The sequence below is a fragment of the Rana temporaria genome, chromosome 5 (assembly GCF_905171775.1).
Source record: "Rana temporaria chromosome 5, aRanTem1.1, whole genome shotgun sequence".
NCBI lineage: Eukaryota > Metazoa > Chordata > Amphibia > Anura > Ranidae > Rana > Rana temporaria.
In genome coordinates, this window is record NC_053493.1 from 375,508,256 (window position 1) to 375,531,642 (window position 23,387).

The following is a 23,387-nucleotide window of genomic DNA, read 5'->3' on the forward strand; positions in this document are numbered from 1 at the left end:
CGCCGCAGCCTAGAGCCGAGCGTACTGCGCGCTCGGCCCGCAGCCACGCGAGAGGAGCCGAACGCACAGGAAACCTGGCTCCTCTCGGCGCCAAATCCAAAAACAAACACCGCTGCAACCCCGAGCGAGGTGCGGATGGACACGCTGGACGGAGACGGACACCTGGATGGAGGCCGCAGACGGACACCTCCAAAGCCGCAGACGGACACCCACAAGGCTGGACGGACCCCGCGCAAGGAAGCCGATGGCCGCAGGGCAAAAATGTAAGTTTTTTTCTTTTTTTTTCCTTAAACTACCTTTCTAAGCTTGGGCTGCGTGTTATACGCCGGCGCGCGGTATACCCCGATAAATACGGTACTTTAAAACGTAAAGTGTGGGGAAAATTGTTTGGGGGTAGTGAACTTGCTAGAATAGGAGTAGTGAGAGAGAGTGCCTGGTAAGAGAAGAGAATGTGGTTTTGGGAGTAATACAAAAATATATAGTGCCAACAGTTTATGCAGCGCTTTACAAAATAAAAGATAGACAATACAGTTGCAATACAATAAAATACAAGAGGGTCCTGCTCAGAAGAGCTTACAATCTAATAGGGTGGGGCAGGTTGTACACAAGGTTGTAACTGTGGGGAATGAGCTGATGGAAGTGGTAGGAGATTAGTTGGAAGTGTGATAGGCTTCCCTGAAGAGATTCATTTTCAGGGATCGCCTGAAGGCAGCCAGAGTATGAGATAGCTGGACAGATTGAGGTAGAGAGTTCCAAAGGATGGGAAAGGCTCTGGAGGAGTCCTGGAGTTGAGTATGAGTGGAGGAAACAAGGGAGCTTGAAAGTAGGAGGTCTTGAATGGCGCGGTGAGGATGGTTTGGGTGATATTTGGAGAAAAGATTGGTGATGTAGATCTGGGCAGGGTTGTGAATGGCTTTGTATGTTGTAGTTGGTGAAATAATTGTAGAAACCTACACCTGAGCGTCGGTCGTTCGGTCGTTTTTTTTTCCGGCGTTTTGTCGTGCGTATTCATGCTTATTTGCGCGTTTGCATACAGCGTCGTCCGACGTTTTTGTACTTCGACGTTTTTTATTTTAGCCAATAGGAAAAATTATCATCTTTTCATCACTTGTTGCTATGTTGGTAGATTTGTTTAATCTTCTGCCTGGGTGAAAAGTTCTATTGATTAAAGCGACAAAACGCCCGTAGCAAATGCTAGTTGTCGCGCTAGTCGCTTGAATCGAGCGTTTCCATTACTTTCTATGGGAAATGGAAACGCTCAAATACGCCCAAACCGCCCGATACGCGCGACAAAAAAGGGTCCGGAACTTGTTTGAGCTTCAGTCGTTCGGCGTCAGGCGTATCGGCGTGCAGATGTGAACCATCTCCATAGGGAATAATGTATTTTTTCCCCTCTAGCGTATTTGAGCGTCGCGCTTCAGGCGACAAAACGCTCAGGTGTGAATGCAGCCTAAAACCACTGACTACAATAAATGAACGCTCCTGAAGGAAGTCAAAATTAATAACAGATGAAATGCATATTAAAATATATATGACCAATTTAAGGAAATCACAGTTGAGCTGCTGCCATAAATACTTGCTGGAAGCAAGCAAAAAGAGATATGGAAACGCACCCACCACCTAGATCATGTGCAGGCAGCGCTACATATACCAGCAATCATTTCCCATGGCTGAATTCGAGGTTCATGTTTTTTTTTATGCTGGTCTGAAAGTCTTATTCATAAATTTAAATTGTGGCAAAGTTCTTTCCAAATATGCAATATTGTATGTTGTCCCTGTTCTTTGTTCAAACCAGAGAAGATCACTATTCACAAGACAGCAGATTATAGCCACTACTGGCTCCGATGTGTAAATCAGGATTGGAGAGAATCCCCCTATAGATTGGCTCCTTACCAGACCGCGCTGGATATTCAGCATGTAGTGATGATAGAACTCTTCTCCTCGGGGACACACACTCTCACGGTTAGTTGCTAGCAGGTGGGTCGGGACAATGGCTAGATAGACTCATTCATATGGAAAGAGGAAAAATACAGAGCTCCATAGCATGATCCCGTTTGAAAAATGTATTTAAATATATGAAACCCCCCTTGTAGCAAATACACTTACAATTTTAACCACTTAAGGACCGCCTCCTGCACATATACGTTGGCAGAATGGCTGGGTACAGGTACGTCGCCTTTAAGAGCCCAGCCGTGGGTGTCGCGCGCCCCGAAGCTCCGTGGCCGCGGGATCCGATCGCCGCCGGTGTCCTGCGATCGGTCACAGGAGCTGTAGAACGGGGAGAGGTGAGTGTAAACACACCTTCCCCGTTCTTCACAGTGGCACTGTCATTGATCGTCTGTTCCCTGATATAGGGAAAGACGATCAATGATGTCACACATCCAGCCCTGCCCCGCCCCCCTACAGTTAGAAACACGTATGAGGTCACACTTAACCCCTACAGCGCCCCCTAGTGTTAAACTCCTAAACTGCAATTGTCATTTTCACAGTAATCAAAACGCTCAGGTGTGAATGCAGCGGAGCCCCACATGGTCTCTTTATTTTTATGTGATGGTGCTAGCTGTCAAAGCAGAGGAGCGGTGGCCGGTCCTTTCCTAATATGTTACACCTGGAATATGGGTGTAACACGCTATGAAGGGTGAACTTAACCTTTAAAAGGGCAGGGATGGACTTCTTTGGATGCACGCTATATGAGTGGCCTTGATGAAGGCGATTTGGTCAGCCAATGGCCTGAGAATGCGATCTAAAATACGGAACCCATGGCCTTGTAATGCCGGGCTTTTAAACACATTTGGAAAGGTCAGTTTTTGATTTTTCCTGTAACTTTAATTAGTAACCAGATATACGCCTGGCAATCTTTCAGTTTAATCGCGTTCTTTCTGTATAAAACTTGCTGCCAAATTCCCAAAACTTTAAGAAATAACTCAGAATCGCCAGTCTTTGGCAGACGCCAAGCTCGTGATTTATTTAAGTTCTAATTATTTTATTTGTTCTGTGAAGATATTTAAACCAACAAACCCCCAAATTGTGTTTGTCTTCGAATTATTGTTTTTATTAACGGTTAAATGTGTGCCAGAGCTTATATCGCACACGGCGTTGCTGCAAATTCCAGTTATAGAGACCTTCAGGAAAAAAAAAAAAAACCTCCCATGCACACAGCGATAATTAAACCCCTTGCTGCTAATGTGGTTTTTAGTGATCGTGGTGAGCTTAATTGTAATTTGCTTGCTGTGAAAAATCTGCAAAAGACCTCCTTGGCAGGGAAATCAACTTTGTATTGGCTTGCAGAACTGTCATCACTCAGTGGGCCGTCTATGCAGGCGCTCAGGAACACTTGTTTTGTGTTCCGTCTCTCTCTCTCGCTCTCTTTCTCGCGCTCTCGGGTACCCCTTTGCTTGGTCTCAACAGGATTGCGTTCTGTTGATAATTAGGTCTCCTGTGGGCTGCAGCCTTTCCAAGAAAAACATATTCCAGGAAATGGTCACCTAACCTGCAGGAAATCCGACCCACTTTGGCACCGCACTCTTATTTGGTACCTTTAAACAATATTAAACAGAGTTCCAATAGTAAAAGCTCATTTATCTTTCAAAGCTGTGAACTTTGGCAGCGAAGGTACTTTTTCTTAATTCTCTTGCAATACCAAAGAAATAAGGTTGTTTGGCATTTTAGTTTTGGGAAACAGCTGAAGGTTTTGATTTATACGTTTAAAGCTTGCTGCTGATTGCACATACTGGCCCCCTCTTTACCTTTCTGCTGTGTCAGCAGTACTGGGGCTACGTGTCGTTAAACGCTCAGCCTTCTGCGTGTTACAGGCCTGGTCTATATTGTTCTCAAGTTCACACTCAAGTTCTGCTGCTTTTTAGGCCTGTTGTAAGGCTGCAATCACACCTGAGCGTAGCTTGTTTGGTAGTTTTTTCACGCGTATTCATGCGTATTTGCGCGTTTGCATACAGCGTCGTCTGACGCTTTTGTACTTCGACGTTTTTTATTTTAGCCAATAGGATAAATTATCATCTTTTCATCACTTGTTGCTATGTTGGTAGATTTTATTTATCTTCTGCCTGGGTGAAATGTTCAATTGATTAAAGCGACAAAACGCCCGTAGCAAACGCTCGTTGTCGCGCTAGTCGCTTGAATCAAGCGTTTCCATTACTTTCTATGGGAAATACGAACGCTCAAAAACGCCCAAACTGCCCGATTCGCACAACAAAAAAGGGTCCGGAACTTGTTTGAGCTTCAGGCGTTCGGCGTCAGGCGTTTTGGAGTGGAGATGTGGACCATCTCCATTGAGAATAATGTATTTTTTCCCCTCTAGCGTTTTGGAGCGTCGCGCTTCAGGCGACAAAACGCTCAGGTGTGAATGCAGCCTTAGACAGACATTTGGATAGATGGTCAAAGGAAGAGCTGCGCTGTTGTAGGCTAAAATGTGACACTAGTGACAATGAAGTGATGGATAAATATCAAATGAAATTATGAAACACCGACTGAGTGAAAAAAATGATATCTGTAAATAGGTCTGTGAGACCTCAATAAGATAACAAGAAGGGGTTAATTCCTAAGTTAGGTAGAAACCTGAAAATTATCAAGTGAATAAATACCAGTACGTGTGAGCAAAATTTAAATATAAAAACCCTTAGGAATAACAAAGCGTCAAAGGTAAAAAAATGTAAATATAATAAAAAATATTAATGCAGAGTGTCCATATAAACTAAAAATCCCCAGTGTTCAACGAATCCAAAAAACGGTGCTGACAGGATAGTGCCTCCACCAAACAATAACACTGCCGCTTACCAGATGGACGTGATCTCTAATTATAGGAGATCAATATGCGCATATGGTTGATATCCCAGCCTGGCGTCTCTATTGGTAGCATAAATCCCTCAGTGTTGTTCAATAAAAGATGTCTCTATTTGGATAGATGTCTATGGATTGACCCGCTCATATTTTTGTTTTATTTTAATGGATAACTTCACAATTATCAATATGATGCCCCCGAATGGTGATTCCAGTAACTTAAAGTGGAGGTCCGCCTAAAAAAAAATATTAAAAGCCAGCAGCTACAAATACTGCAGCTGCTGACTTTTAATATGTGGACACTTACCTGTCTAGGGCGCCTGTGATGTCGGCAGCCGAAGCCGATCTGTCAGTCGGCTCTCGGCTGCTGCGGCCGCCATCCTCGATAAGGGAATCAGGAAGTGAAGCCTTGCGGCTTCACTTCCTGGTTCCTGACTGCGCATGTGCGAGTCCTCACTGATCCCCGCTGTCTTCTGGGACCTGTGTGTCTCTCAGAAGACAGCGGAGGACGACAGAGTAGGCGCCGGAAGTGGCGTAGATCACTGAGGTGGTCTATGCCTGGAAGTGGGAGCAAAAACCAGTATTAGACAGGTATCTGCTCCCTCATCCCCCCCGAAAGGTGCCAAATGTGACACCAGAGTTGGGAAGGATTCCAAAAAGCAGAAGTTCAATTTTTGGGTGGAACTCCACTTAGATAAAAAAATTGCATCTTGTGTACAGCATAAACTGTTAAAGTGGTTTTAAAACCTTAAGGTGGATGTAAACTCAATTCATGACATTTGAGCTGGGCACATATATCTGCAGTTTTTTGTTAGCTCTCTTTAAAGAGATAAGTCCCATAGCTCTCTCCTGACCCGTTCCTCTGTTATCAGCCTGATAACTCCTGACAAATTCTTGGACACATCTGATAGAAAGCAGCCTGAAATTTCTGTCTGGGGAGGTTGCTATAAATAGATTAGCAGGGAGCTGGCCCTGTTACAAAACACCTCTGAGAGTATATGCCTATGATGAGGGGGGGGTGTGCCTTTCCTCCAATCAGCAATGTTGGCTGTCTTGGCTGTTTACCCAGACATCACACTTTGTGTTAACCAGGAAAAGAAAATCTCCTGAGGCAGCGTACACACGGTCGGTCCATCCGATGAGAACAGTCCGAAGGACCGTTTTCATTGGTTAACCGATGAAGCAGACTGATGGTCTGATGTGCCTACACACCATCAGTTCAAAAACCGATCTAGTCCAACGCGGTGACGTAAAACACGACGACGTGCAGAGAAAAATTAAGTTTAATGCTTCCAAGCATGCGCCGACTTGATTCTGAGCATGCGCGGGTTTGGAACCAATGCTTTTGTGTACTAACAATCGGTTTTGACCTATCAGTTAGGCGTCCATCGGTTGAATTTTAAAGCAAGTTCTAAATTTTTGGCCTGAAGCACACCGAGTGTGCGCTCTAAGCACAGAGAAGGATTTACATAGGACTCATATATGTGGCCTATCGATGTTCAAGTCCGCCCACCGAGAGGCTGCATATATGTGTATGGCCAGCGGGTAGAGATTCAAATTACACTAAAAGATATCATTCATTTCCGAAAACAAATCCATACACAGCCACTACTTAAAGCGGTGGTTCCCCCTTAAAAACAACTTTTTTTTATTCCACTGCCCCCCCACATTCCATCACGATTAAGGCTATTATTTTTTTTTTCCTGCTGTACATACCTTAGTACAGCATCTTCACCCGTGCATCCGGGTAAGCCGCGTCACGGTTGGCGAAACGAGCCGAACGGCGAGTCGGCGCTATACTGCGCATGCGCATCGCCGTTCGGCTCCTTTCGCCAATCGTGACGCGGCTTATGCGACGGGGGGAGCTCGTTTTTGGGCAAAACGTCAATCAACATCATGTGAGGAACGCCCACTCCCGCGGGACTCGCAACCCGGATGCACGGGTGAAGATGCTGTACTAAGGTATGTACAGCAGGAAAAAAAAAATAAGAGCCTTAATCGTGATGGAATGTGGGGGGGCAGTGGAATAAAAAAAAGTTGTTTTTAAGGGGGAACCACCGCTTTAATGACCCTGTAATGTGTTTTTCATTAAATCATTTCCAAAGCCCTGTACACACGATCGGGTTGTCCGAAAAAACAGACCGATGGACCGTTTTCAGCGGACAAACCGATCGTGTGTGGGCCCCATCGGTTTGTTTTCCATCTGTGAACAAAAATAGAACGTGTTTTAAATTTTTCCTATTGATAAAAAAACGATAGAAAAAGGATCGTCTGTGTGGAAGTCCATCGTTCAAAAATCCACGCATGCTCAGAATCAAGTCGACGCATGCTCGGAAGCATTGAACTTCATTTTTTTCAGCACATCGTAGTGTTTTGCGTCACCGTGTTTTGGCACGGTCGGATTTTTGACTGATGGTGTGTAGGCAAGACTGATGAAAGTCCGCTTCATCGGATATCCGACGGAAAAATCCATCGGATTAGATTCCATCAGATATCCGATTGTGTGTACAGGGCTTTACTGTATTTGCATGCTTTCTTGTAACGTCTTCCCATGAGCTCCTGAACCACTTCCCCCCCCCCCCCTCACTTCAGTTTTGTTAGGAACAAGCAGTGCATGTTAGTTGCAGTCATGTGCACTGCTATATGCATGCTTCAAATCCCCATCATCCATCTTTGAAGATGTATCTGTATATTGGCCCAAATGGACTATTTCCTTTACGAACAGATGTTCCTGGTGTGAGTGCTTTATAAACTGTAAGTAGCATCAGCTAATAGAGTATACAGCGCTGTGTTCTGGCTGGAGGATGGGAACAAGAGTCGGGCAGAGAGCTGCTCAGCCCTTCACAGGATGCTTTGTCTTCTTTGAATGAATAAAAAGCTTCCTCTGATTGGCTGAGGCAGGTGGATTTACATCACAATCCCTGCCTTAGCCAATCGTAGGAAGCTTTTGTGTTCATTTATAGAATACAAAGCTTCCTGTGAATGGCTGAGCAGCGCTTACCCTGACCTTTGTTCCCACAGCACAGTATACTGTATATAGCTAATAAAGTGTATTCAAGGTGCCTAGCAGGTACATCTGTTAAGCTGGCCATAGATGGATCAGTATTTGGGCAGTTCAGCAATTTATTCTGAAGTTGGAGAAACCTCTGAGTACAGAGGGAGGGAATTCCCCATTATCATTGACTTGTGGTTAAAAGAAAAATTGCATAATCTATGACCAGCCTTAGTGAAGGAAGGCTTTTTAGGCCAGTGGTTCTCAACCTTTCGAGTTGTGGGGACCCCTAAAAGTAAAATTATTTTTGCAGCGTGGGTTGTCGGCACCCAAGGCAAGACAAGTAATTTGCGCCCCTAACCCATGGACATTTAGCGCTCCCCGAGTCCCTTCCACTCGTACAGTATTAAAACCCCTTATTATTTTAGGATGTACCACTCTCTATGTTCTTCTTTCTTTCCCTTTTGTTTCTCTCTATGCCAATTTTTTTTTTTGGTGGGGGGGGGGGGGGGGGGACGGTTCAGTGGCAGTGCTGGAGTTCTGATCAGCCAACTTGATCAAGATCATCTGCTGATCTGAGAACTGTAGTGGAGTGGGGACTTTAAATGGCAACTATAATCACGGGTAGTGTTACTCACTGTGTCTCCGGCATAGCAGTGACACCTATGCCAAAATCAGGAGATAGGGTCTCCTCCAGCCCCTCCTTCTTCACATTCCTCACCAGTCAGCTGACCTCTAGTCTCTGCTCTCCAGCCACCCCATGAACTAAATGAGTGGCTGCGAAGAGGCTGAGTGGGTGACCACAGGCTCCAGGAACAGCCCAGCTGGGCAGCCAGGGGCTCCAGGAACAGCCCAGCTGGGAAGCCGAGAAAAGGCTGGAAGAGCAGCCTAGGCTTCAGAAACAGCCCAGGATTCGGTGACCCCTGGCAAATCATCATTTGACCCCCAAGGGGGTCCCGACCCCCAGGTTGAGAACCACTGCTTTAGGCTAACCCTCATATGCCTGGCCTTGGTGCCCTTTAGGATTCGTTTTGGTCCTGCTACAGATTACACAATTAAATTGAATGTGGCACCCAAAGCCTCAGTTCTACCACCTGCTTTTAATGTTGATGTTGCTTTAATGTAATTTCTTCCTGGAACATAAAAGCTCCCAGCAGATGCCTCCTAAGAAGCATGTTATCTTATTAAAGGTGGAAGTACAGCTTGACTATTGTTGGGGAACATTTTCAGAATGACATCACTTGTGTGTGTCTTTTAGCATGAATTGAGGAATCTGTGAAGTATTATCCTGCTTGCCATAGACTTAAAGTCTTTTCTCAACCATCTCTTTCATTTAGTGTTAAAAAGAATGGAAAGTTGTCGTGTCTTTTTGAAGGCAGTCTGGATTTGAATAGTTATCATTCTTCTTTTTTTTTTTTCCTAACATTATAATCATTCCTGAATATATACATAGATGTGAATGATAGATAAGGGTCCTCTCGCCTCCCTGGTCTGCATATTTTCCCGACACACTCTAATACCATAGATCCTACTTGATCTTGGCCTTGTTTTTGCTTCTGCCTAGACCTCGTTTTTTTTCCAGTACTGTACCCGTTTACATTTTTTACCTTGCTTTTTCTTTTTTCTTTTTCTTACCAATGCACATTCTTTCTTTTGTACTGTTTCACTATTGCTGAGATTCTTTAAAAAAAGCTTTGATTGTATTTAGGAATATTTTCTCTCCTTGGTCTCTTAAGTGAGTCGATATTTTGTTTTTGAAATTACTAGAGTTTTACTGCTTGGAAAAGCCCAGTTGTAGACCTAGCCTTAAAGTGATTGTAAACCCTTAGATACCACTTTTTGCTACAGGTAAGCCTATAATAAGACTTTCCTGTAGCTACCCCTGGATATCTCCCAAACCTGCACGGTTTAGGAGACACCCCCCTCTATCTGCATGTGCCGAAGTCATCGGCACATGTGCACTAAAGCAATGTCACGTCGTGCCGTTGCTTCAGTTAGACTGTGACGTCATCGGCTGCTCCCGCGCATGTGTGGGAGTGACGTCGCGCGGCTCCGGCCAATCACAGAGCCAGAGTCCGCGCCCCCGGAAGGAAGAGGGGTGAGAAGATGGACGCAGCCTGCACAGGGGACAGTGCTGGATTAGTTTGCAGGTAAGTGTCACATAATGGGCTAGTATGCGTTGCATACTAGGCTAGCCCATTATGCTTTTAATTTTCAAGGTTTGCAGTGAGCAAAAGAGGAAGTAAAATCCATCAGGGTTTACTTCCTCTTTAATGAAGCGTAAACTCACATGGATAATGCTAAATTAAAAACCGGTTGGGCCCATTTAACACAGGCGGACCGTTTATAATATCCCCAAAAAATATATAAAAAAAACATATTCTTCTACATATTTTTAGTATATAAAAAAATCGCAATAAGAGTTTGATTTTTTTGTGCAAAAGTTATAGCTCCTACAAAATAGGGGACAGTTTTATGGCATTTTTATTAATATTTTTTTTTTACTAGTAATGACAGTGATCAACAATTTTTATTGTGACTGCGACATTATGGTGGACACATTGGATGCTTTTGATACCATTTTGGGACCATTGTAATTTTTTATAGCGATCAGTGCTATAAAAATGCACTTTTTACTGTAAAAATGACACTGGCAGTGAAGGGGTAACCTGTAGGGAGCGCTGAAGGGGTTAAGTGTTCTCTAGGAAGTGATTCTTCCTGTTAGGGGGCGTGGCCACACGTAACACATCACTGATGAGTGACCATGTCACTAGGCAGAATAGGGAAATGCCTTGTTTACAAAGGAATTCCCCTGTTCTGCCTTTGCCGACCGCAATCGCAGGACTCCCGGGAATAAAGATTTCCCGGCACCTACGGCCGCACTCGCAAGGCACACAGGCATGCGCACCCGCTGGGCGGCAGATTTAAAAGGATGTACCTGTACGCCAATCTGTCTGCCCGTGCCATGTTGTAAATAGTCGTGCGGCGGTCGGCAAGTGGTTAAACAAATCCCCTTACATAAGTTTTACTTGTTTAACTGCTGTCTTCTCTTCCCTATAACCCTTCAAAATGATAAAATCCTTATGTATCTGTGGGTAGTACAGAGAAGAAAGGGGAGAACAGCAGTTACAGCTCAGAGACTCTATGTGAGAGCCGATTGGAGAAAAGGGACCCCCCACACATAGATGGAGGAACAAAGGAAGATGCAGAGCTGTATTCCGAATAGACAAACTGTGTGCTTATCTCCCTTCCGACACAAATTTAGCTCATGTTATCTTGTATCAGAAGACTTCTCAGAAGTGACTCATGCTGATAACAGAGGAATGAAGCACCAGAGAGAAACCACACTTAGAGCTTTGGAGAGAGACAAGTAAACAATAGATATCTATGTCCACAGCTCAAATAAATTCCTGACATATCTCCATATACAGCAATCCCAATTTTTTAAAAATAAACAGCCCAACCTTTTTTTTTTATTAAAAAGCCCTCCTCGAACTTAAAACAAGTGCATTGGGTCTAGGTTGTGGTGATCTGCCTACTGCTGATGGGAGGAAGCATCTCCACAGTCTCCTCTCCCCCAGGTACTAGGCTGTACATTTTGGTTGTGATCAGTCACAAGGCGACATTCTGCAGCAGAGGGGTCATCTGTGTCAAACATTTGTTAATAATATCACCATAATAGGGATGATTTTCACCTCCAAACCAGAATCTTAATCCAGTAACTAAATGGTTGACACCAGAACAAAGATGGCACTTCTGGTGAGATAAGTAGATGGGGGAAGTGCTTTGATCTCTTTGAAAGATAAGTGATTGATTGCCCATAAACATATAGATTTTTTTTTTTAATCTGGGGCTAAACAAAAATAAATAAATAAAATCTGACAAATTCCTTCAACCACACAGTGCGGATGGATCTTCTGCTGCAGCAATTGTATTTTAAAGGAGGAGTATAGCTAAAGCTCGTTTGGCTGTACTTCTATTGATCACAGGAGTGCAGTTTGTTTTGCACTCCTGTGACCCGTTTTCAGCAGAGTCCACGCTCTGCTGGTGTCTCAGAAGTCGGTCCAGGCTCGGTGTCATCGCCTGATTCCTGGACCAACATCCAGCTCAGCCTCTCAGCGAGCCGCTGAGAGCCTGAGCCGTCCACCACAGCCCCTCCACGGCCCAGCGCTCCAGTGAGCAAGGAGTGGGCAGAGCAGAAAGCTGTGACTGACAGTCTGCAGCTCTCTGCTCACTGAGCTCTGAGAAACGAGTGATCGGCAGTGTTCGATCACTTGGTTCTCAGTGTAGAGGCACCTTCTCTTTTAACAGCCAACTGTCAAAATACCCAAACAGTGGCAGCATCTGATTGAATGCAGCTGCTGTTTGGTTGATTATTTTTTGCTTGGCTTCTTTGATTTTTCATGGAAGGATGTCTGGCAGGACATTTCATAAGGATCTAGCCAAGATTTGTACAGTGTATGACCAACTTTACACATTGCATAACATCAGAAATATTAGATAAGGTCAACTGATCTTGGATGTTTAGCGGGTCTTGTGATTTATTTTCTTGTCATTTATTTGTATATTTGTTGTGCAATAAATACGTACAATCTACTTTTTGTATTTTTGTTGTATATATATACATATATATAATATATTGTGTTGTCTGCCTTTTTAATAAATTGCTAAATGAGTGTCTCTTGCTTTGCAGTATGGATAATACATGAACAGGTGATGATTGCTGCCTTAGACTGTGGCCGAGATGACATAGCTCTGGTAAGTGATATATTTTTATCAATACCTTAAAGAGATCCAGTCAGCAGTTGTATTCTGTCCCTGTCAGAGCAAAAGTGCCATTTCATTGCCAGGCTGTAATAAAACAAGAGGATCTGCACTTGATCATAGAGAAGTGAGTCTGCAGTGCTGGAGAAGTACCGTATTTATTGGGGTATAGCACGCTCCCGCGTATAGCGCGCACCCCTAAAGTTGCCCCGAATTCCTGTGGAAAAAAAGATTTTTTGTACTTAGTTTTGGTGTCTTGCGCGGCGTCCATTGGCGGCCTCGTCGGGTCCGGCGTCCGTCTGCGGCTTCGGGTGTCCTCTTCGTCGGGTCTGGCTGCGGCGTCCTCCCCGCTCGTTTCCCGCGCCGAGTTTGAATACTGCGCCGACATATACAGAGCGCAGTACACTCGTGTATAGTCGGGCAGGTTCGGCTACTCTCGCGCTGACGTCCTGTACGTCCAGGACGTCAGCGCGAGAGGAGCCGAGACTGCCAGACTATACACGAGTGTACTGCGCTCGGTATATGTCGGCGCGGGTATCAGCGTATATCGCGCACCCACGATTTTGCCCTGATTTTCAGGGCAAAAAAGTGCGCGGTATATGCCGATAAATACGGTAAGTATTGCAGAAAGTTGTATTGGGCAGTGCAGGCCATAATCATGACCGTCTGGGTTATGTGCCATTATAGGTGAATGAACACTGGCAGGAACAGACGGAGAGGAAGTCCTCCCCTATATAACCCCACCCACACAGGAAGTACTTCAGTTTGATCTCCCCAAAGTTTGGCCCCCCCTCCTCCTTCCTTGGGCCAATTAGAAAGCGCCGCATGCTTCACATATGAAAATATTTTTGGGAATCAGTGTGGTGCCAAAAATGCGGCGGCACACCTATTGCATGCCAAATCGCTCCAATGTGAACCAGGGCTGAAAGTCCTTGGTCGCACCTGCAAAGTAGAGCCCCATAGCTTGCCTACCTTTGTCTCCAGCCCTTTAAACTTCTATGTGGTTGTACGGCACACGCACCCCTAGAGGGGAAGGACTTGCAGCATTGGATTTCAAGAAAAAATGGAGGCTGCGATTGTTGGATCTCAATAAGTAGGTATCTGTGGAAGGGGGAGGATCTGTTCAGTCAGCAGAGGGGGGGGGGGGCAAAAAGAATAAGTGCACTTTCAAACAAAGTCAACTTATTCTTTAAGCTGGGGTTGGGCTTTAAACCTCTTCAAAAGTAGAGTTTGTAGATTTGCACACCAGTGCGGTGGCATTGAAAAGATGCATTTTGCTTTTGTAACTTGGTGTACATTGATGCACATTTGTTAATAATTACTTTCCATAAAACCCCTATATGAAAGAACATGGAGAAACAATTTGCTACATAAATGAAAATACATACAGCTTTGTAATAAAAAAAAGTAAAATTGTGCTGCTTCTCATATTTAGTTTATTCAGTGCCAGAAGCCGTAATCACCATTCTTGTACAGCACATGCAGTTTTTAGATTGTCTGGGAACAATAGAGTGATATGAGGTGCGGTGCTGAGAAGCAGGCCGGATATGTTTTTTTGGGTTGGGAAAGCAGGTATCCCCTATAGATGTTTGTTTTCTGCTCTCATGAGCTATTCCAGGAGAAATGTATATTTAAGCACTTTAATACCAGACACTTTCACCCCCTTCTTGCCCCAGCCAATTTTCAGCAGTCAGCGCTGTCGTACTTTGACAATTGCACAGTCATGCAACTGCAAAACTGTACCCATATGACCTTTCATATTTTTTCCCCCACACAAATAGAGCTTTATTTTGGTGGTATCTAATCACCACTGGGTTTTTTATTTTATGCTAAATGAAAAAAGACCGAACAATTTGAAAATAAAAAAAGCCCTTTTCTTTGTTTATAAAATTCATTATCCGTTATAAAATTTTGCAAATAAATCTTCCTTCATAAATTTAGGCTAAACTTTGTTCTGCTACATCTCTTTGGTGAAAATAACCCAAATCAGTGTATATTATTTAGTCTGTAGGAAAGTTATAGAGTTCACAAACTATGGTATATATCTAAAATTTGATCAATCGTGATGTACTGATCTCATTTCTTGAGCCCCGAAAATGCCAGAACAGATATCCCCAAATGACCCTTTTTTGGAAAGTAGACTGTCCAAAGTATTTAGTAAGAGGCATGGCGAGTTTTGGCCACAGCTAATCACATGGTACAGATGGGCTGTTATTGGCCCAGTCTTTACCATGTGAGCACTGTGACCAATCACAGCTAGAAACAGGATTGTGCACAATGAATGGCATGAAAGCAATCCGACAGATTGTCATGTGATCTGCTGTGATTGGTCACAGCAATCACATGGTACTGGCAGCAGGCCAATACACTAATCAGTCAGTGGACACAGCTGGTGAAAGATGGTGCCGAAACGTGTCTCCGGAGGACATCATATGACGTTCACCTGGAACAACAAATGTCCCACTCGGGCATCATTTGACAATAAGCTAGGCCAGTGTTTCTCAATTCCAGTCCTCAGGCCCCCCCAACAGGTCAGGTTTTCAGGATTTCCCTCAGATGAAAAGGCTGTAGTGATTACTAAGGCAGTGAAACTGATCAAATCACCTGTGCAAAATAATGGAAATCCTGAAAACCTGACCTGTTGGGGGGGCCTGAGGACTGGAATTGAGAAACACTGAGCTAGGCTGTGCGAGAAGTAGTTAAAGGGATGTCATTGGTGCCTTTTTGATCAAACTCTTTAAGCATAGAGGCCAGTAATATTAGTAAAATGTTATCAAGATCTCACATTTTAATTGGTAGATCCTTGATGATCCAAATACAACACTTAGTAGATAGAGATAGGAAAGGTGAAAGGTTATGTTTGTAAACTTTCTAGATTGGTTGTACGATATAAAAAAAAGGTAAATTATTTTAGTGAAAATGTACAGCTTACTCTCCGGCACGGAGAACAATGAGCAGCCACTGTAGTGACATCACTAAAGCTTGCTCCAGATTTCATGAGACTAGCAGTCAAAGGGCAGCAGTTGCCTGGATCTCTCTATGGAGATATACAGCTATTAGTCTGAATGAAGGTACAGGCGTTCCCAGGCCCAGGGACACTGCTTTTTACAAATTGCATGTCAGGGCAAAACAAATAAAAAATCTGCCAATTGTATATTTAACCAAAGAATACAAATATGAGACTTTTCATTGTTGGGGTTTACATACACTTAAAGCTGAACTCTGGGAAGCCTGAACTCTCTTAGTTGCAGGTGGACTTTGCCCACACTACTAGGATTAAGTGCTTGTTTAGTCTAGGGAATGGTAAAAGCTATTTTACTTATCTGATCTCCCCTTCCCTGGCTGACTGTGCTTCCCCATGCTCCAGCAGTGGAATGTTTCCTGACCTTGTCATGTTCAATGCAGGGCTATGTTCCCTGCATCAGTCTTTATGATGTCAGGAACTCAGACTGCCTGTTTTTTAGAGGAGAAGGGGCTGTAGGGGCTGGTTTTGAAGTACCGGGGAGCCTGTAGAAGTAGATTAGGTAAGCATTCTGCTGCCCTCCTAGAATTTTTAGTTTCCCTGGAGTTCAGCTTTAAAGGTGGAATTCAACAAAAAATGTAATTTCTTTATTGTACATTCCAGGGCTCAGGGGATCTTCATATCTATTGTGGTAGGGTTATGTAGCCACCTTCAGTTGATTGGACATTGCCAAAAAATACAGCAAATCCCCTCCCAGCTAGGTAAGACTTCAGTTTATTTGCTAGTGTCTTTGGTGATGGTCATGACTGTGCAAACTCTGCATAATATCAGCTAGCTGCTCAACAGTTTCATTGAGGATTATGAGGCTAGCTTTTCTGGATCCATGGCCTAGGATTTACTATGCACAAAGGAATGATATGCGGGGTCAGCCTGTAATGTTGGTGGACAGCACTGGACCCTGTGCAATGTCCCTGTGTATTGTCTTGTGGACCAGCAGGGTGCTATATAGGTCTAGGGCAGTGATCTCCAGACGGGGAGTCTAGTTCCTAAATGGAATATGGAAGAATCATCATCGGAGGAACCCCAGGGTCAGGTTTTGTCTCAGACCCAGAAGGCCTTTCTGAGTTTTCTTGTGAACGTGGTTCGGACCATTTTAAAACTCCCAATAATTCTCTACTCCAAAGTTAAAGGATTTGGATTGAGACATCCACCACAACATCCACAGTCCTTTTGTGTACATCCTTATTTGAAGAATTATTTGTACATGAGATTGAGCTTACCCTGACGAGGTGTTTGTTCCATCAAAAAGATTTGCTCAGCAAAACCCCATTGAAAGTGAGTTCACTGAGAGACAGAACATGCCCTTGTGGATCTGGGGGTTGCCTATCAACAAGAGCCTTGATTCTGGAGAGAACAAAGATTTGGTCTTAAGAGTTTTTCTCACTCAAGACCAATGCCTTGTTTTGCAAGCTCATGTGGGTTTCATACACTGATGCAGCCCTCAGTTTAGCTTTGCCTGAGGATTTTTTGAAAGATGGTGGCCTCCTTTTGAGGCAGCTCCTTTTGCCTAGTTTCATTCTATTGCCCTCTAAGGGAATGTCCGTAACACATTGGTCTCTGGACTGGTGGACATCCTCAGGGATTTTAGAATAGGTAAAATGTAATTCTCCCTCTTTCTTGGAGGGCCTAATGGGCTGGGTATGAGTTCCAGGCATTCTCTCGACTTGGTCGCTACAGAATAGGTTTTTACCCATCAGCATCTTGGAATTGATGGCGATTTGCCTTGGCCTTCTGCATAGGTTAGTGCACCTGAAGGGCCTCCCAGTCAATGAAGTAAGAAAAGTTGCGTGATTCAAAAGAAAATTACTCTCATCCTATCTTGGTTGGAACTTCATGTTCCCATTCTGTCGGCTGTCCACATTCCAGACGTGAAAAATTGTCAGGTGGATTTTTCGCAGTACTCAACATCTGACTTTGGGCGAGTGGACTCTTCACCCAGAGGTGTTTGAGGATCTCTGCCATGGGTATGGCACCCCTGATGTGGATATTTTAGCATCCAGATTCAATGTCTAACTGGACAGGTTCATAGCCAGGACCATAGTTTTACGAGCATTTGCAGTGGATGCTCTGGTGATACTGTGAGATCAGTTCCCTGATTTACGCCTTTCCAACTTCTCCATCTGTTATCTGTTTCGCAGATGACAGGCGTCCCGGTGATTCTGATCACCACAGCCTGGCCCAGGAGAATGATACTCGGACAATGTGAATCTGTCAGCAGACAGACCAGACAGTGAATACTCCGATTCGGCCACTTTGTGTAAGATTTTTCAGAGGATTTTGATATCTTATTTTGCATGTTTATAAAGCTCAGAGTTTTATTTTTCATTGTTATGTTGCGTGTCGCATCCTGGCTTTCTTCTAATTTGGAGTCGGTCAGGTTTTGGTCTCGAGTACGTTTTAGGTGTCATAGTTCGCCATTAGCAGTCTTTTATTCCGGAGACCAATTTCTTTCTACTGTTTGGTGCATACCCTGTGCATTTATGAGTATTGTTCCACTGGTTGACTTCATTGACCTCAATTTGGTATTCTGTTTTTGCAGAAATCTTCATTGAACCTATTTGGGATATTCCTTTTCGTTCTTGTTGCCACTACTTTAGCTCAAAGAGAATCTCATCATTGGCTGCTCTTTCCTGTTGATTTCATAGAGACAAGGTAAAACTTTGGACTTGGCTTTCCTTCCTGCCAAAGGTGTTTTTCTTCTTTTCACATCAGCCAGACTGTTGTGTTGACGTCTCTCTTTCACAAGTCTCACATGCCAGGGGAAAACTTTCTTTATCCATTGAATGTTGTTCATTCTGTCAGTTGGTGCCTGAAATCAACTGCTGCACCTTGTCCGTTTACCTCATTGTGCTTCCTGAAGGCCCACGGAAGGGTTACACAGCTTCCACATCAACCATTCTAGATCTAGCTTATGGCCTGAAGGGCAAAGTTCCACTGTTTCTGGTGAGTGCACATTCTACCAAAAGTGTTATTGGTTCCTGGCCTGTTCGATATCCTACTTCAATAGGTAAAGCTTTTAAAGCTGCTACTTGGTCTTCAGTTCATACCTTTACAAATTTTTGCCATATGAATGTTAAAGGCACTGAGGATGCTTTCTTTGGGCGGTGAGATTTGCTCGCTGCTGCATGATGGTCTAACCTGTTTTGGTGTGTAATGGATATGAAGATACTCTGTGTCCTGTGTGGTTCTTGGCTTGCTATAAAAACTGAAGTCTTTACTGGAAGGGGTTATGCCTAGGAAGGGATTTCTTATCTTTTTTTTTTTTTTCCATCATCCAAACACATGAAGGTAGATGCATAACCCTTCATGTTTTAAATTTAGAGCCATTTGAATTGATTGTCTCATGAATAGAGTTAAAGCGGATCTCCCACGGAAAATCTTTTTTTTTTAAATGGTCTTTTTAAATGTGTAATAGCACTGCTGTGCTAAACTCACGTTTCCGGTGTCCCCCCGCGGCTCCGCTGTAATGTTGTCCCCAATAAATAGTTATATTCTGTCTTTTCCTTTTTCGTTGCCATCTTAGCTATGGGCGTTCGATTCCCATAGGCAGGCACTTCCTAGTTGCGGTGGATGCTGTCCCAGCATCCACCGCTCGAACCTCGCTCATGCACACTGGCTATCTTGACTGGCGGTGTGAGCGTCTGTTGTCATCGCAACGGCAGGCGTATGAACCAAAATTCCCGCCCCGTTGTAAGTCGCGCGATGTGAGCCGAATATTAGAACACAGACAGGCTCCCAGCAGACACAGCACGGCACAGGAAACAGGAGAAAACCCGTTGAAAACCCGAGGGGGGGCAGACCGGAAGCCTGCCTGATTAATAAGGTAGACGAATACCAAATTTAATTACAATAGCCGATTCATCATTGTTTAGGAGCAGGATGAATATGGAGCTGCAGTGGAATTGAGGGTGGAGATCCGCTTTAATAAAGACATTCTAGGATGGCTCATGGAGTTATCAAACATCTCGACAAAAAATGTAAAGCAAACTCCATTATTCTTGCATAGAAAAGAGTTTGCACCAGCCTCAGTGTAGGACCGGCAAACTGAAAAATGCCTAAAACATAGAAGCCTGAAGAAGGAGCGCATTATCCGCAAATGTGTCGCCTATTGGTCCACTGTCAACCCAGAAGTGTCGTCATCCACCCTACTCCCTAAGTTCTCGAGGTCCGGGAAGCGTCGACGAACACGGTACAACACGTTCCACTTCACCAGTTTATAGTCCACGGAAGGATTCCCTTCCGGGACGTTCTGACAACATTCGTCTGACATGCCTGTTTTAAATCTACTCTTGTGAGTATGTATGCTCAGTTTGCTCATTAAAACTCATATACTTTACTGCACTTAGAGTGGCGCCTCTGTGCTTTTCCCTCACCCATTAATCTTGCTCCTGTCAGTTTAGGATGAGTATATCATTCCTGCACCTAGTCAGGACTCTTAGGGCCAGATTCACAAATGAGATACAACGGCGTTTCTCCTGATACGCCGTCGTATCTCTGTTTCTATCTATGCGACTGATTCATAGAATCAGTTACGCATAGATATCCATAAGATCCGACAGGTGTAATTGTTTTACACGGTCGGATCTTAGGATGCAATACCGAGGCCGCCGCTGGGGGGAGTTTGCGTCGTAAACCAGCGTCGGGTATGCAAATTAGGAGTTACGGCGGATCCACGACGGTTTTTCGCATTCGCCCTACGTCGCCGCTAGTCTAGTTTCCCGTCTCAAAGTTAGTCGTTTTTTTTTGGTGCCCTAACTTTAGTCAGCAAGTGTATTGCTGTCTAAAGTATGGCCGTCGTTCCCACGTCGAAATTCAAAATGTAACGTCGTTTGCGTAAGCCGTCCGGGAATACGGATATACGCTACGCGCGTCGCCGTTCAAAAAAATGACGTCACGGCGCGCAAAGCACGGCGGGAGTTAAGAAACGGAGCATGCACAGTAGGTCCGGCGCGGGAGCGCGCCTAATTTAAATGGCACACACCCATTTGAATTGGCCCGCCTTGCGCCAGAGGCCGCCGGCGTAGTTTTCATCGCAAGTGCTTGGTGAATCAGGCACTTGCGATGAAAAATTGCGGCGGTGTAACGTATCTAGGATACGTTACGCCGCCGCGATTCTATGTGAATCTGGCCCTTAAATCCTATTGATTATATATTTTTTTTGTTTACCTAATAATAGCTTATCTGGCACCACAACTGTGAAATATTCTCTGGTAGGGACATTTGGAGAATTCACTGCCTCCCCAGATTGTCGCAGGCTGTCTGAGATCTCTGGCATAAATAATTTTATTCCTGTATATGTTTCATGTACTGACAATTTATTTTTCTGCTGAAAGAATGACTTACGGGTCTGCCATTGCTACAGATCAGAGTCTTTTTGAACCTTGTTTATTTTTTAAAGTGTTGCCAACCTGACCATATTCTGACACATGGTGCGTTCCATATTCGACCGGCACTGCAGCTGAGATATTGTGGAAGTGCTTCGCTTTCTTCCACATGTTCTCAGCACCGCTCTCTTGTACATCTGCATATGCTTCAGAATATTTGTTTAAATTTGCGTGGTTATGTTGTGCATATTTATCATTTTCTTTTTTTCATCATCGTGAGCAAAGTTTTTCTGTTCTGTGTCCAAAAATGTCATAGAACTGTTTAGCTTGAAAAAAAAAAATGTTCAAATGTTTCAAGTCGCTGGAAACCCTGAAAGTTTTCAGCAATTTCTAGCCTCTCCGGGGGACTGTCAACTTTTGTAAGGAATGAGAAATGCAGAAGCACAGTGTGATTGTGACAGACATGTGTAAATAAAAAGTTCTTACAACCACTGCTGTACGCTGAACTCCATTTTCAAACCATTTGGTGAGATATGAAATTGCTTTCGGATCTTAGATGCAATACTTCGGCTTCCCGCTGGGTGGAGTTTGCGTTGTTTTCCGCGTCGGGTATGCAAATTAGCGATTTACGACGATCCACGAACGTACGCGCGGCCGTCGCATTTTCTAACGTCGTCTGTAGTCGGCTTTTTCCGGCGTATAGTTAAAGCTGGTATTTTGCGGCGTATAGATAGACTTGCCATGTTAAGTATGGCCTTCGTTCCCGCGTCGAAATTTGAATTTCGACGCGGGAAATCTAAAGAGCTGACTGGGGCAGACTGACGCTGGTTGAGTCCCGTCTGGTAGTGGAAAACTTTCTGAGGTTGGAGAGAGGTGTTTGCAGAGTGGGGATATGTCTGCCAGCGAAAGGGCCCCTGTGCATTGTACAGAACGTTTGTCTGGGTGGGATGTGTTCACTCTGCAAAGACATTATCGGTTATAAGCTGATGTACGCTCATGTCACCCCTGTGTGCCTGATCAACACATTCAGGGACCATGGCGTGCCCCTGCAGACAATCTCCCATCCACAGGATCTTTAGTATAATCCGGGTATGCGTTGTTCTCTGAACAACGCAGAATAAGGATTAATGCCAACGATAAAAATGGGAGCTTTTGAATTGTTATGGTCAGGAAAAGCGTCCATGATTCCCATCTTCCTTTGTCTAGTTGAAGATGATGGCTTCCAGGTACAGGGGGCGGGCAAAAAATCATAAATGCTGTCCCTGCCCAGACACGCCCATAAGACTTTATATATATATATATATATATATATATATTAAATCTGCTACATGTCTTTTGATAAAAAATAAAACAATATATATATATGAACATAATATATCTGTGTGTGTGTATAATATATATATATATATTATACACACACACACACAGAGATATATTATGTTCATATATATATTGTTTTATTTATTATCAAAAGACATGTAGCAGATTATATATAATATATATATATATATATATATTCGGCTACATGTCTTTTGATAAAAAAAAAATATATAATGTGTGTGTGTGTGTATAATATATACACACACACACACCATAGTTTGTAAACACTATAACTTTCACGCAAACCAATTAATATACACTTATTGGAATCTTTATTTTTTCAATTATTGGATATGTTTTACTGCAGATTTTTTTTTTTTTTTACTTGTTTAATTTATATATCGCAAGAAAAAACACTGGTGATCAAATTCAACCAAAAGAAAGCTCCATTTCTGGGGGGGAAAAAATGTATATATATTTAATTTGGGTTCACGTAGCATGACCACGCTAATACCATTTAAAGTAGCGAAAAGTAGCAACAAATGACCTGGTCATGAACAGTGTAAAACCTTCTGGAGCTCAAGTGGTTAAACTGACCCCAGCACAGTTGCACAGAAAACTTCTATATAATCTAATAGGCAAAGCAATTTCATATCTCACCAAATGGTTTGAGAATGGAGTTCAGAGTACAGCAGTGGTTGTAAGAACTTTTTCTGTACAGAGCCCTGTGTTGATTGGTAACACATGGCTCTGGGCTGTGAATGTACACAGTCGATCAACAGGTCCCAGCCATGAATCATTGACTGGAACTTGCTGACAGACTCCCCCAATGTACATTCACAGCGGGTGTCAGCTGGGGGTGTGCACATGTGCATGCCCTAAACCCGGAAACAGGCAGCAATGTATGGGTAAGTCGCTTTGCCTGCACGGGCCACCCATCCACAGTACATTGCTGTTTATGTGGAGGCATCTCCGGCAGTCAGACGCACTTCTTGGTAAAAGCTTGGAACTCCTCAGTGAGCAGGGGGTGTGAGTATTGCAGATTTGACTCAACATGTGGGGATACCATTGTAAAGAGAATACCTCCACACAGAGAGTAATCCCTAGCACACACTATAAGATTATTGGACAAATGATTGTTAATCTATTTTGTTTTTTAGCGTACTAACAT

General features: G+C 43.8%; 1 protein-coding gene across 1 annotated transcript in view; it reads left to right on the forward strand.

Moving 5' to 3' along the window:
* The window catches only part of EMC2 (ER membrane protein complex subunit 2), a 127,690-nt gene that overhangs the window by 31,717 nt on the left and 72,586 nt on the right, over window positions 1-23,387 (forward strand). Inside the window, exon 4 of the mRNA XM_040354853.1 lies at window positions 12,480-12,544. Within this exon, the coding sequence (XP_040210787.1) occupies window positions 12,480-12,544 (65 nt within the window). The remainder of the gene's footprint in view (window positions 1-12,479; window positions 12,545-23,387) is intronic.